The 15,716-nt window shown below is 43.5% G+C and overlaps 1 protein-coding gene across 1 annotated transcript in view; it reads left to right on the plus strand.

Moving 5' to 3' along the window:
* The window catches only part of SLC24A3 (solute carrier family 24 member 3), a 329,684-nt gene that overhangs the window by 286,468 nt on the left and 27,500 nt on the right, over positions 1-15,716 (plus strand). The window contains exons 8-13 of the mRNA XM_067532815.1: positions 3,803-3,828; positions 5,628-5,681; positions 6,480-6,613; positions 11,418-11,578; positions 12,135-12,405; positions 14,160-14,326. Coding sequence (XP_067388916.1) covers positions 3,803-3,828; positions 5,628-5,681; positions 6,480-6,613; positions 11,418-11,578; positions 12,135-12,405; positions 14,160-14,326 — 813 coding nt within the window. The remainder of the gene's footprint in view (positions 1-3,802; positions 3,829-5,627; positions 5,682-6,479; positions 6,614-11,417; positions 11,579-12,134; positions 12,406-14,159; positions 14,327-15,716) is intronic.

Below are 15,716 nucleotides of genomic sequence, written 5' to 3' on the forward strand. Positions count from 1 at the left end.
ATTTCCAGGACAGTTGCAAATCAGTTTGGGGGTGGGGAGGGCTTGTTTTTAAAAAAATCTTCCAGTGATCTTTCCGCTCACAATGCATGGCTGCTTTATTTTTGGCTGCTTCTTGGCATCCTAACAGTGGCCTGATACAATCATATCTCATGTGTCATATCTAGCATGTTCCTTAAATTAGGTGTATAGCAAAAAGTTCAGATAGATCATTAAACAAAACTCCCCTGGTACCTGTAAACATTCTAGTTACTTCTCTCTTCCTTCACAAATCACTTCCATTCAGGGCTATTCTTCATAACTACAGAACTGCAAAAGGCCTGTTCTTTTGGTTCTTCACTCCAAAGTACTAGGATATTATCATTCCTGCCTGGGCCTCAGATTAGATTCTGTATCCCACTTGTCCAGAGTCAAGCCGGATCCTCAGCAGCTCCTTGCCATCAGTAGGGCTATGTCAATTACCATCTGTTAAGTGCACATAAAGGGAAATGGGGGAACAGGGATAAAGGAAAAACGGTTGAAATATTTGAAAGATTGGAGTCTCGGCTTTTGAAGTCAATGGAGCTACCCTGATTGACACCAGTCGCGGATCTGGCCATTAAAACTTAAAAGGAAAAGATATGCTTCATTTTGACAATTTCCCTTATTCCTGTTAGTCATGTAGAAACTCCTCTGCTCAACATTTTCTCAGACAGCATTAAAAGCCTTTGTTAGGTCAAACAGAGTCAGATTTAGGTAGTAGCGCTTGTTTGGTTCTTAAAATATATACCCTTCCTTCCTTCACTCTGAGACGCCACCTCCACCAGAGACAAACATCTGACAAAGAATATGTCATCACCATAACTCTGCCCCACACTGGAAGCCAGCCTTCCAAACTGCTCCCCTTTGCCAGAAGTGAGTGGGTGCTGCCCCAGAGCTGTACGGAAGGGATGCCCACTCTGATTACTTTGGTGGTAGATAGTTCAGGGAAGGAAGTGGGGGGAAGTCTGTCCTCCACCCTGAGGTAGAGGTGTGGTCTATAGTGTATGGGGGTGGCTGTGTGTCAATGGGTGAAGGAGTAAAAGAGTGGCTTAACTTTTCATTTCTTTGCTTTTGAAGTTTTGCATCAGGTTGGATACATGGGCAGCACCCTTCAGCATTCCATCCTGTAGCGTTCAATGCCTAAATTTTACGTAGTATCACTCAGTTGAGGAGTAGCATAGAAGCCTCCTTAGAGTAAACTCCCAGGGTGAAATCCTGGTCCATTGAAGTAAAAAGCCAAATTCTAATTTACTTCAACAAGGTGAGGCTTTCATCCCCCCTAATCTTTAGATGCTGTTCTATTTCAATGCCATGCTCTCTGCTTGCTATTGTACTGATTGTAGACTGTATTTGTGTAGCACCTGCCTTTTGTGAGGCACGTAATACTTGAATGAGTTAAGCCTCAATATACTTCCATGAGATGAGCCGAGACAAAGCATTGTCTTCAGGCTCATGCGTTACCTTTTCCCCACCATGCAGGGTGAGTTAAGGACAGACAATAATAATGACATTGTCCCTTTTAGTGGCTGCTTTGTGATTTGAAATGAACCAGTTTCTCTCTTGCCTTCAAAAGACATTGTCATGCTGAAATGAACATTTATTTCACACCAACCATGAAAATAACTAGATTAATGGTCCTCTGTTGTACAGTGGTTTTGGTTCCATTTATACCAGCTGAGGAGTTGGCTCTGTAGCTCTTTTCCGAATAAAAAATCCTCCAAGACCTTTTAATTAGAGTTTGGCAGAACTACATCTGATTTCTAAACCTCTTCCAAAGTTATTCTTTTTCCTGCCTTATAATGAAAAAATTCAACAATTCTTAACTTAATGGGACACTAGCCCAGATCCTCAAAGTTATTTAGGTGCCTAACTTCCACTGATTTCCAAGGGAGTTAGGCACCTAAATATCTTTGAGGATCTAGGCCACTGTCAAAGTTGTTAGGCCAAAACTTGTGGCCCATTGCTTATTTTCATTTTTAATCACCAAGATGCATGTGTCCTGTCACACCAAAACATTGTCACCTGAAACTATTGTTGCCATATAAAACCATGATGATTATGAGCAATAACCTGTTATGTGCATGATACATTACTGCCACATTATCTTCTTGATAACCAACATTACTGGTGTACATTATAAACACAGAGAGGGTTGCTGTTTATAGAGTGTGCAGGCCAGGGACGAGCACAAAGAGCAGCAAGCAGGGGCATGGGCCCCTCCAGTAGTAGTCGGGGGTACAGAACTCCTCCAACCCCGGGCTGTGGTGGTGGGCCAGGGGGAGAGAGCGCTCCTGCTGGGGCCAGGGCCAGGGCAGAAGAGGGAAGAGCAAGCGGGTTGGGGTGTAGCCCCTTCCAAAAGGAGTCAACATTAAATTCCTATGTACACCCCTGGTACGGGCTAAGGGAGTGTTTCACTGTGGTTTCCCTGTCCCTTGGTTGTTCTCTGGTACCAGAATAGTACATTTTCATGATGGTGTTTTCCTAATGAAAAGAAGCCTTTTACATCTCTTCATGTCGTGTAGAGATGAGAGCAAATAAAGAACCATGAAACTTTAGAATGGCTGAGCTAAAGGTTCCCCCATCTAATAAAAGTTGAAACCAAGTACAACACACAGTCATTTCCTTGGATGTCAAGTTGTAAGGTGGCTTTGGACTGAGACCTGGAGAAGCATAGCTGTGGCATTGACATGGCAGTGTGTTGGCACTCAGCGATTCTGGGAAGTGCCCTGGTCCCAGATTACTGTAAGCATGTCACCTACGCAGTGCTGGAGACTTGACAGGGTCACATTCTAACAACACTGAGCCGTGGTCTGACACTGAGCCAAAGGGCAAAAACCATGGGGTCTCTTTCCTAGCTGTCAGGTAGCATAAAATATGTCACCCGACGTGAATGTTCAGCAGAACAGGAAGGCTGGGTTGTGCCAAGGGATGGAGAAAGCAGGGGCTTGGGCAAAAGACTTCAGGACAAGCAACCCACGGAAGCGCAGCTATCCTCTTGACATTGCGTTGTCACAACATCTTGTCATGGCACATTACAACGTGATACCGTTACACTGGCTGACAACAATTTTGAAATGAGGCCTGTGGTTGGGGTTGACAGTGAGGAACCAGCAGGGAAGCCAGTCAAATTGCAGATGCCCGTTTAAAGCAGAAGAAGTATGAGCATTGGGAAAGACTGGCACCTCTGACTATTACCAGCATGAGATCCTCTGACACTCTGTCATTCTCATCTCTGAGAGGCCTTGCTGGAAATAAACTGAACTACGGAATATGAGGGCCACCTAGTGGTGACTGGGAAAAGCTAAACTTCAAGTTTCTACCTCTTTAAGAAATGAAGCCAAGAATAAATTGACAAAAGTCAGACGTAACAACTTTTGTTACCTGCTGTTATTGTTATTCAGAAAGATACGGCACTTGGAGAACATGATTTCCATGGGACGCCCTGTTTCCCACATAACTTCATGTGCTTTACCTCTGTTAAATCACTCACAGCCTTTGTACACTTGCTTTGAATACACCTTTTATACAAAGATCTTAGAGCACTTGGGTAAGACTGTTGTCCCCATTCTATTGATGGGACAAACTGAGGGACGGAGAGATTAAAAGAGCTCAAGAGAACACAGCACCCTCGCGGCACCTAGGCCTCGTGCTTGTGTGTCTTGCTCTGATCATTTGATAATTCTGCCTCTCCTTGCCATGTGTTCAGGTAACAGCATATTTCCAGCTCTAATGTACACTGTCACATTTCATGTGTAACGTGCCTTTTTTTTAATTTCCTCCACAGTTTATTTATGATGAAATAGTTTCTTGGTAAGTGTATCCAGCTGTCTAATTTCTTTCCTGTCACTTTCGGATTATACTGCAGGAGCTGAAAAATCAGGATTAATGAGAGCGGGGGAGACTAAAGTTCTGTGGAGCAATTCAGGCACCAATTTCCTGCTCAGCAGGAAATCCAGTTAGCAGGTGGACTGGCATAACTCGTTTTCCGAGCTAGGGAGGAATGCCCAGGAGAGGTTCATTCAGAGCATCCCCTGATACAAGGTGGCAGCAGTGTCAGTCTGCGCCTTCTCTCCACCCACGTTCACTCCCCCAGAGGGCAGCGGAGTCTATGTGGGCAGACTGGCAGTACAGCATGGCCCTTAGTTAGAGGTCTTCTGCCAGGGTGAGGTCAGAGTGATTGGGAAGGGGCAGTGAAAACTAGAGGGGAAATGCCATGAAAAATAAGCATTAGAAATGCCTTCCAAAACGTCTTCTCTGAGTTTTTTTCCAAATGTTTGAACTTTTAAAAAGAAATTGAATGATGGTATTAAAAATACAGTGACCTGAGATAGCATTAAAGGGGCACTGTCCGCTTAAAAATCATATATTAAAATGAATGTCTTTACCTGTGTTGTTAATAAATACCGTAACTTAGTAAAGCTGAAAATGGAAAAATCAAATTTACTTTCAGTTGCTTACTCTGTTTGTTTGTTTGCTGCCTATCTCTCAGATCAGATAATGACATTAGTCAGTTTAACTTTTGCTCATAGTCAGTTAAGCTTCATTTTCAGGTTCTCTATAATGTTTGGATTACAGGGAGTTGGGGTTTTTTAACTTGATCTCCAAGGGAGGTTTACTTTTAATTTAATGGAGACATTTCTACAGTTTTGCAGAGGTTTTTTATTTATTTATTTATTTGTTTGAACTAAAATTAAATTTGAGGCCAAATTAGACTGACTGCATCCTTTTAATGAAATACATCAGCGAGGAAGCAGAGTGCTGGACTGACAGAAACAAGGAAAATGAATTAATGTGGTCAGTGCTACATCATAAGAGATCAAAAAGCCACAGCTCTACTTAAAAGAAAATGAACAATGAATCTTATTGTGTAGAACTGTGATGATGCTTATTGCTGGAGCTAGTGGTTTGTCACAGTAAACTATACAAAATGTAAGGGTCTGGGTAGAGGGGGAAAAAAAGAGACTGTCATAACTCTATAGTGAGAAGTACCAAAAGCCAGGGGCTGTGTAATTTTAATACAAATATCCTTTATTTTGCAGTAGAAACTGCTAAAAAAAAAATTTAATAACATTTAACTAGCGGTTTAAACCATGTAAAGCTGCTTGGCTGGTGCCTGCTGGCTCAGTTGTGTAGCAGCAGCAGCGGCTGCATGGAGAGAGAGCTGGAAAGTGCTGCTGCTATCTCTTGTTCAGTACTCTTTTCTCAGGGGCAGTAGCACTCTTAACCAGCTCTGGAAGCTCAGTGGGCCGGATTCTCCATTGCTTTGCACCTTGTGTCAACATTCACACCTGTGCAAAATGCCTCCACCCTCTCCACTGCACCCCCTGCCCCAGAAATGTCCAAGCTGCTTGGTCATTGCACAACTGCATTTTTTTTTTTTTTGCTGATTTATATCTTTTTGCCAAGTGGGATCAGAGTAGGAGTTAGAATCCCAGCGCTTTGTGCACAGCCTACTTCTTAACCCCCTTTCAGGATATGCAGTAAGATGTCCAGTGAGTTGAACATTTCCATGTGGGTTTATTGAATGACAGAAGCAGATAGTGCCATCAGGGACAGGTGACCTCTTTCTGTCCTCCTCTGATTTGTCCCTCATATGCCTTTGTTTGCAGGTGGGAGTCCTTAGTCCTAGTGCTGATGTACTTCATTTACATCCTTATCATGAAGTAAGTCAAATATGCCCTTGGCCTGTTTAGAATGCAGGGCTCTGCTGTGTGATATAGTTTCAGAGTCTGCAAAGGTAATTCAAAAGCAGTAGGAGGCAGAGAAGGGTTTCTATAATGCCAGTCTAGCCTAGGTACTTCTCTGGCTCCCATTCAGGAGTATCTGAGCACCTGGTATTATCTTTAGTGTATCTATGGGGAAATTGAGGCACAGAAATTCCAAGTGACTTGCCCATGGTCACCCAGGAAGTCTGGGGAGGAGCAGAGAATTAAATCTCAGTCTCATGAGTGCCAGGCTAACACTCTGGCCCCTGCACCATCCTTCCTGTCACCAACAAGCTGATTCTCCTCTTGGTTACACCCATGTTACTCCACTGAAATGTAACAGAATCACAATCTGCTTTCCAGTTTGGGTAGCTTGAGGCTTATGATAATGGCATGATTCAGCCCTTAATAACTAGACTCAGAGGAGGCATTATGAACCAGTATATCCTTAAACTTTTTACAATGAGTTTAAAAGCAATATTATAGTACATAATATATATACATATTTGATTTAGCACCCAGGATATTTTTTTACATATTATGTTTTATGTTTGAGGACACAGAGATTGTTTTGCATGTAACTACGCTAGAGCTGTGCTGTGCTAAGGCTAGATCTCTTTAAAAGCACAGGGCCTTTCCTGCCCTCCAGAATGCTATTGTTTGGTCATACATGATCTGGCTCAAGAAAAGAAGGCCCGTCGGGAAAACTGCATGCAGGGAACAGAGATACACCTGCAATTTGTTTTATTTGCATAGGTTTAATACCTCCATACATCACTGCTTTGAGAGGAAGACAAAAAATGCTGCAAATATAGTGAATGGATTAGCAAATAACACGGAAATGGACGATAACAGCAATTGTGATGCCACAGTGGTATTGCTAAAGAAAGGTAACTGTTCCAGTAAGTCACACTACTTGTTTGCATCATTCTGAATAATTTTCACTCAAGTTTACTAGTAATTAAGCTACATGGAATGGTTCTGTATTGTCAGGGATTGAGGTGAATGGGAACATAGAAGAACTGGCCCGTTTGTAACCCACACCGCCAGATGGCAGTGTAGTTACAGTGGATGCAGGTCCATTTCCAAGTGTGTGCATCACATCCTTCTCTGAATGCCTTCCCTGAAACTTCTTAATCTAGGATTCCCTTCACTGGGACAGTGTAGGGGAGAGTGAGAGCACTTATACAAATGTTGTGGTTCTGAATTCCATAGGGAGCTCTAATTACATTCATCACCCAGTGAGCACCATAGAAACAGAGCATATGTGGAAACACAGCAGCAGGAAAACAGCTTGAGATGTCTCCTAACCCCAGTTAAAGTAAGGAAGTGGTCACTCATGCACTTCCTTTCCTGAGCCCAAGAATTGATTTGCAGTTAGGGAGCTATCCATCTGCTCTTGCTACTGCTGCAGACTGGTGTTTTCCTTGTATTAGACAGCTATTTATTCCAGCTAAAATACTGCTCTGGATCAAGAATTTGAACTGCTTCTGTTCTTCTTAGTCAGGTCCTCAGCTGGTGTAAATTGGCATTACTTTAAATGGAACTACACCAATTTATAGTAGCTGAGGGTCTGACATAAGCTAAACTGGAAAAAGGCCTCTCTAATAGCAGAATAAGAGTGTCTACAGGGATAGTTACAGTGGTATAACTGTAGTGCTTTAAATTCACACCCTACCTTATACTAGTGTAACTTCCCTTGTGTAGACAAGCTCTGAGAGGCCTATTTCAGTTTAGTTTTAAATCTGTTCTCAGTTGATTTAAACGAAACCAAAAAAAAAAAAAAAAAGCCACTAGTTGTGGCAGTTTAACAAAATCAGTTTAAATTCACTTTAGATTTAAACTGGTGCCACTTTCTCTTGTAGACAAGGCCTGTGTTATGCCTGAAACACCCTGATTTGTGTGTCTTAATGAGCTGCAGAAACAGAGAGAAACTTCCTCATAAAAAGGCACCCAAACAAATGGAATTGGTAGACATTTCGTGACAAAGTTTATATACAATAAACAACTGAATATAAAATACAGATATGGAGATAATAGGTACTCAAATGACTGCATCATTAAGAATCCTGTAAACCCTTACACATGTGAACTGTGCAGAACCCCTGGACTAAGAACAGATATCGTGACGTCACGATCACCTAGCTCTTCCCAGATTGCTAGATGGACAGGAGGTCTTGAGGCAGGGGTCCTGGTTTGGAAAACCACTTCCTCATGCCTTGTCTATGTTTAAAAGTTTTGACACTTAGTTATACCAGTATACTTAAAGCAGAAAGAAAAAAACAAACTCTAACGAATGCAGTTATATTGTGTCACAGGGTGGTTTTTCCCTTTTGAGAGGACAGGGCCTCAGCCCCAGCTGTGACAGGATCAGCTCACCTCCTCAGGTGGGTAATAGTCCATAAGGAGGTAATAAGATTGTGTGGTTAGCCCAGGCTAGGCCTGGGGAGATAAGGGAGGAAAAGACAGATTCCTGGCTAGTCCCTGGGGAAGGAAACTTGTGTAGGAGCCAAACACTCCAGCGAGGCAGGCTGAGAATACCATGCAGGACACTGGCCTGAGAAAGCAGCTGCTGTTATTCCCTGGAGGGAATAAGGGTCTGTTTGATTATAACCCAGCTTGGGGAAGGAGTGAACTGCACCTAGCTCAGGGAAGGAGACCTGGGGACGTCTGACTCAAGGAGAGAGGAGAGTGAGGGGACCATGCTGTCTGTCTTTTATCCCAGTTTAGAAGCAGTGCTAGCCACTGGGGGCCCTAAGCAGGAATATTTGGAGGGGGCCTCCCACACACAACACATACCAAAAAAGTGAATAGTGGGGCCCCTTAGAGCTGCTCAGGGCCCTAAGCAATTGCTTAGTCTGCTTAGGCCAGGAGTCCCCAAACTATGGCAGGGCCCAGGAGCAGAACTACGGCCGGGAGCTGGGGCTGGAAATGAGGACTGGTGACCGAGAACGGGGGCTGGGAACTGAGCTGTGGCTGGAAGCAAGGCCGCAGTTGGGCGCCAGGAGTAGAGCCAGGGAAGAGCTGGAGGCAGAGTAGGGGCTGGGTGCGGCTCCCTCCTGGCCCCCTAATACTAGCTTAGGCCTAGTGCCAGCTCCGCCTGAGGCGCTGGGTGAGAGCCAGATGCTGGAGTAGTGAGAAGGGAGAAGGCAGGACGGGCCTTGCGTCTTCTCCTGCCGCTTGGAGAGCAGGATGAGACAGTCCCTCGGGGAGGAGAGCAGGGCCCAGCTGAAGTCTGGATGGAAGAGATTTTCTTATTCACTTATTTGGACTCAAAGGAGAACCTCAGTAAGGCGCTTTTGTCTTCCCTCTTTGGACTGTGTGGAGTTCTTAAGGGGCCCTAAACAAAAGGGGAAACTGTGGTATGGATTGCAGAGCCCCTCTGCCCAGCGCGCGAGCACACAGACCATAAGGTGGAGCAAAGGAGGCAGCTGACCCTTTTACATATTGGTATAAAAGTGCTTACGCTGATATAGTTTATTCTGGTTTGAGAAAGTGAAATAAGCAATACCATCATAACTGTGTCTGCACTAGGGCTTTTACCAGCATAGCTGTGTCTGCAAAAAATCACACCCCTTACTGACATAGTTATGCCACAAAAAAGTTACGTGTAGACCAGGCCTTAGTTATTCAAGTAACCAGTTGACATCAGGATTACTAACACAAATAAGAGAGTTTCAGTTATGGACTCATTTATGCACAATTTTCTAAAAAGAATCCCTTTTTGCATGACATTTCTCACGCATGGGTAGTTTTTTTGTTTTGAAATGTTGTGGTGATCCGGATGAGTAGTTTGAGAGAAGAGATGTTTCGTCACTTTTTAAAAATCGTTTCAATGTTTATCTGGCAGTTGGCCATTAGTAGCCAAGAAATTACTGACTGCAAATGTCCATTGTTGTTTTACACGCTAATCCGCAATGTGAGCTAGCACGCCGCACCGTTTTTACCGTCTTAGATGGTAAGCTGTTTGGGGGCAGGGACTATCTTTTTCTTCTGTGTTTATTCAGTGCCTAGCACTAGAGGTTGCTGGTTCATGACTAGGGCTCCTATCCTGGATGCTACAATAATACAAATAATATATAATAAGTTGAAGTGAAATTCTGTTGCAAGGGTCTTTCTAGTCACTTTCTGAGCCTCTGCTTTTCTGGACACCTTGAAATAAGAGAGTCAAAAATGGTTTTCTGTATTTTGAACTGTGTGAAATCTTTCTGGATCATTTTTATTAACTCCTGAGTTCTGCCAGAAAATGGTAAGCACCATGTGCCCCCTGCCAGTGGAGTTTGTAACTACTGGTGGAAATTATAACTTTAATGAAGTCTCATAGATGGTTCTGATGAGGCCAGATACAAGCTTGGAAGTCCCTCAAGAACCACATTCCTGTCTTCCAGGAAACAATGAGCTCCACTTTTGCAGCTTGCATTTCTTACAAGCACCATTCTCGAAATACAGATCTGACAAAAATTTCAAGCAACTACTGTTCAGCCATTTTGGTTAATAGGAGCATAAAAATAACCCCTTTTCCCACTTCAGTAAAAACAAAGGAAATTCCTAGACAAAAAGTTTTCTTAACAAGTTAAGGCTGAGAATATATTGTTCTTTATGGCAGTAGTGATAGAATAACAATAATAATAGTTATTAATTAGTATTGTGGTAGCACGTTGGAGCCTCAGTCATGGAACAGGACCCTAATGTGCTAGGATGTGTGCAAACGCAGAACAAAAAGATGATCAGAAAAATTGCTTATGGGATGTTGTTGTTTGAATTCAGAGGGATCAGGATTTGACCTCAAGCATGTGGTACTACTAAAGTGAATTGAAATGTCCCCAGAGTGGGTTCTTTTCCTCTGGCTACTCAGAGTAGGTTCTGCACATTGGATCTGCAGCAAGCGAGTGGCCATCACAGATCAGCTGTGCCTCACTTGCTGCCAGATTTGATGCCCCTTTCCAGCAATGAGTTCACTGTCCAAGGATAAAAGAACCTGCTTTTAGTTTATCCTAATGCCCTGCTGATACACAGCAAAAGCCACCTGCCCCAATAGTTGATGAAATGATTGGTGAGGATTATATTCTCATACAAGTAAGAATTATACTCTTGGAATCAACGCAGCCAGTACCACAGGCCTAAGCACTAGAGGGCATCTACTGCAGTGGGACGTCTACTATTTGGAATGTAATCGTATGTAGTAGGGTTAACATGATAAATTCTTGAGGGTAGGTTAGATTTTGCAATGTAAATTCTCAATGGTGGGCCAAATGAGAGATTTATTTCAAAATCCAATTGCTCAAGGACAGAAATGAATGAGAGAAGAAGCACTTTTGATGCCAGTGTCTGAAGTTGACTCTCTCACCCTTGGTTCATGAATCTCATTCTTATGGTTCTCTGAATTAAACCTTTTGAGAACCATGTAATGTGGAGTGGGAAATAGAGGTCATCTCTCCTGGACCACTCTTGCCAAATGGTTCCTAGGCTCCTGGAGGTTAGGATGCTGAGAGGAAAGGGTTGCTCTCTCATGGGGTGGTTTGCAGAGTGAAAAAAAAATGAAAAACCTGTTGATCTAATGCAAAGATGACTGTTTGGGTGGCTAGTTTTGAAGAGAGGGAGGATTGTAGAACTCTTTTACTTTTATCACTCTGAGAGGGGCCACTAGATCAGCAAGCATGGTACCTCACGCCTTTCTCTGTTAATTCTCTGCAGGGAATTTCCATCGTAAAGCCTCAGTGATCATGGTGGACGAGCTGCTGTCTGCCTATCCACACCAGCTTTCCTTCTCTGAGGCAGGACTCCGGATAATGATAACCAGCCACTTTCCTCCCAAAACCCGTCTCTCCATGGCCAGTCGCATGTTGATCAATGAGGTTGGTGTCACCCTGCTCCTCAGATTGAAGGGAGACCGACTGACAGGCATTTCTGTGCCTCAGGTGGAGATTCTCATCTCCCTGACCCCTGTCCAAGTACACTGCAAGATCATCCCTTGATACTATTCCCTGATGAGATTTTTGAAGAGAATACTTTTTCTCCACAGTGTACCAGATTGCACTTAATGGCAGAAGGGTTCCATTTCTCCCCCTCACAGGAGAAGATACTCCCAGACATTGGCCTCATTCTGATCTCACTAATGCTGGTTCTACACTGAATTCAGTGGACTTCAAATTTACATCAGTGTAAATTGGATCAGTATCTGGCTTGTGCTTTTCTGTAAATCTGTTTTAGATTCTGTTATGCTCAGTCCTTCATTTACCAAAATTATAATATTTGTGTCAGACCCTTAACAGGTGTAGATGTCAATTTATAGCAGTTGAGGATCTGGCTCTGTATTTTTTAAAACCTGCTTTTACAAAGTTCTTCAGATCCCTCATTGTTTGTTTTTTTTTTAATCTCTCTTTAACCAAGACTTTGTTACTCTATTTCCAGAGGCAAAGGCTGATAAACAGCAGAGCCTACACCAATGGGGAATCAGAGGTGGCTATCAAAATTCCTATCAAGCATGCCATTGAGAATGGGACAGCCCCCAGCAACTCCACTGAAAGGGGCGTGAATGGCACCCGAAGAGACGAGGACATGGCAGAGGCTGGAAATGAGACAGAGAATGAGAATGAGGACAATGAGAACAACGAGAATGATGAAGAAGAGGAGGAAGAGGATGATGATAATGATGGACCATACACTCCTTTTGACCTACCCAGTAAGAAGCTCCTGGGCTTTCCCTGTTTCAATATAACTCTGAAAACACCAAACAGCATCATAGTTATGTTTGAAATGATAGGTGCTTCTTTGATAATCCCATCATTCTGACCATCACAGTCTAATTCCTGGTCATTGATGAAATGGGATTATGGCCATCTGGTTTAAATAGAAAAGGCCCCCTTTCCTCTGAGGGAAACAGTAGAGTGGGATGTGACAGAACCCGACTAGGTTTCTGTAACTGCTACAGGTACCTTAAACTTGTCTGGACTAGGAAAAATGTGGTGTTCTTATCTGTGTTCTCTAAAACATGTTAACAACACATGGGGAAAGCCTACTGGGACAGGGCAGTGGTATTATCAACAGGTGTTAACAGACTAAACATCTTTTAAAACTACACACTGCCTTGTCTTCACTAGGATTTCTCCTCATTTTAGGTTAAATCCTAGTGAAGACAAGACAGTGGGTAGTTTTAAAAGGTGTTAGTAGGTTAAAAGTGTGGGGGGAGCCTGGGGTTAACACCTCTTTATATGAGCTAGCTAACATGAGGCAAGAACAAACCTTTATTCCTAGTGTCAATGTGCCCCTTATGAGCTGTGTAATCCACAGTCAGAACGACTGCATTTTATCGTCATTCTGCACTGGTGTAAACTGCTACACAAGATGCAGGGCAGCGGTGAACCAGGCATCAGGGCCTAGTTCTCAACTGCACCACGCCCCCTTTGCGCTCCCCTGGCAGTATAAAGGGGCATTAACATGTGTGTGAATATAGTTTACTCCTTTTTTATCTCCCCATTTATACTTCCAGAGAGGTGTAAGCCGGCCTCAGGGCAAATGAGCATATGGCCCGTTGTATTCAACATCTAATCGTCATTTACACTGAAGTCCCTGTATACCACTCAGGCAGTGCAGATGGGCCTTAAAGTGGGCACATTTGGGGTTTTGTTTTCCAGTCTTGCTCTTGTTCCCCACTTTAAACCATATGCATCATGATGTTTGCTTTGACATCTTCCCAGTGTTGGCAACATCCTAGTGTTTCTTCATGATGCAATGGTGCCCGGCTACTGTGCCTTTGCCACCATGCACTACCACTGGGTGGGTGCCAAAGTTACATCAGTCCCACCCTTTACCACTCTAGTATTAAGCGCACTGGCTCAGGGAGGCCCTTTGAAAATGGATGAATTCCAAAAAACTGGGATGAGTGACAACCCTTGGCATGCAGAGACCTGGAGTGCTGCGAATTAGCCTGAGTACTCAGCCCCTATAAGGGACGGCTCCTCCCCATTACAGAGTGTTTCACAGCAAGTCCTTTCCAGGGCTACTCAGCCAGAAAGCTTAGCTGTAGTTGGGGTGGGGGGCTGCTGAAGCAGGGAAAACAAAGGCTCTAAGAATGCCATCAGGCAGCTCTGTGAGCCATGGCACCAAATCAAATCCTCCCCGAAAACTCTCTTCTTCTGTGATACCTACAAAATACTTGACAGCAGTTAGGCAGTTGACATGCTAGGACCATGGCTTATCATAGTAATCGGGATCATCTCAGTTCCCTTATGCCCCTTTTGTCTCTCTGTTGCATCTCCCTGCCCCTTGTTTTATCCTCAGTTTGTACGCTCTTGGGCAGGGACTGCCTCTGTTATCTGTTCATACGGGGTCTAGCCACTCTTGCTGTTAACACAATACAAATAATAAACCACGCTAAGGACTAAAGCAGAGAGGATGGGGCAGAGATGTATGGTTGTCCCCTTTTGTTTTTGGCAGCTGGCAAAATAGAAATCCTGAAGTGGCTGTTCACCTGGCCACTGAGCTTACTCCTGTACTTCACGGTGCCCAACTGCAACAAGCCGCACTGGGAAAAATGGTTCATGGTCACCTTTGCTTCCTCTACCCTCTGGATTGCAGCCTTCTCCTACATAATGGTGTGGATGGTATGTATCAAGCCAGGTGGGAAAGCAGACTTGGGGCTGGATTCAGAGCCTGCTGAGGTCAATGGACATCTCTTCCCATCAGCTTCAGTGGATTTTGCTTTGGGCCCTACATACCTAAGTTTTCATCTAAAAATCTCAGGGCCTGGTTCCCATTTATACTAAAGCCCCTTTACACTGAGGGGATCCAATCCTGGCCCATTGAAGTCAGAAGCAAAGCTCTCATTGATGTCACTGGGGCCAGGATTTCACCTAAGGTTTTTAATTTGGGAGTAAATTCCACCTACACATATTTCAAGGCCAGAGTAGTGTAGATGGGCCTTGGTGTAAATGAGAATCAGGCTCTTTAGTTGCTTTCTCTCTCTTTCTCCTTGGAATAAGAAAGTTTGAGAGGCAGGGCTGACAAACGCTACACCCCATTCCCAGCGCATGCCAAGCCATGACACTCAGCCTTTTGGCTGGCCCATTTTGCCTCATTACTCAATAGAAACTACTTCATCTATTTCTAGCTTGTTATTCAAAAGGTGGTTGGGGATAAATAAAATGAACAGAAGCCAATCCAAATGTAATTGGCTTATTCGCTGCAAGAACAGTTCTGTGTGCCTGTTGGTTCATTAAGCTGCTGCAGGCCTCATTAGACAGTTGGGTAAGTGATAACATCTCTGTATCCCCAGTTATAATAATGCTAACAATGCAGCATGGATCATGTTTCTTTTTCAGTCCCAAATGTCTTGAGGAGGAAACAGACAGTTATGGGGTGAAGAGAAGGGCTTTGGTGGAACTTGGAATACAGCCTATGCATTTGTGACTGAGCATCTGAGCGTTTGACCCCTTATTCTGATTTTAGAACCACAGAAATACATCTAATCTATTTCTAGAGAACTGATCACACCTTCAGTGGAGATCAGAAATGACAGAAAATCTTCCAGTTCATGCATAGTTAACTCTTTACTGAATGCAAAATTAAGGTCAGGTTTTACTCTCAGAGCCAAGCCAAAATCTTGCGAAACAATTTTTTAAGGAAGCCTTAATTCCCTGAACAGGAAATGGAGAGCGACTAGTCCCCCAAGTTTTCATTTGAAAGGATGAGCTGTTTTTAAGAACGAGTATCTATCCAAGCTTTTCACAGCTGGAATACCAAAAACTACAGGATCACTGCGCTGCTTATAACATATGGTTCAGATTTCTTAGGCTACATTTTAGAGAGCATGGAGATCAAATATTATCCTGAACTGAACTTCTTATGTCACTTCTTGCAAGTAGATATAACTGCTAGTGTAACTTGCATTGATGATAAGTTCTACGTTAAATAAGGGCTTATAACGTTCCAGAATATATAGTGATTCAAAGATCACACTACCAGGTCGTAACATGCATGCCAAAAGACATTAAG

This window comes from Emydura macquarii, unplaced genomic scaffold (genome assembly GCF_026122565.2).
Source record: "Emydura macquarii macquarii isolate MOO-44397 ecotype Brisbane River unplaced genomic scaffold, CSIRO-AGI_Emac_v2 contig_3305, whole genome shotgun sequence".
In the NCBI taxonomy this organism is placed as follows: Eukaryota; Metazoa; Chordata; order Testudines; family Chelidae; genus Emydura; species Emydura macquarii.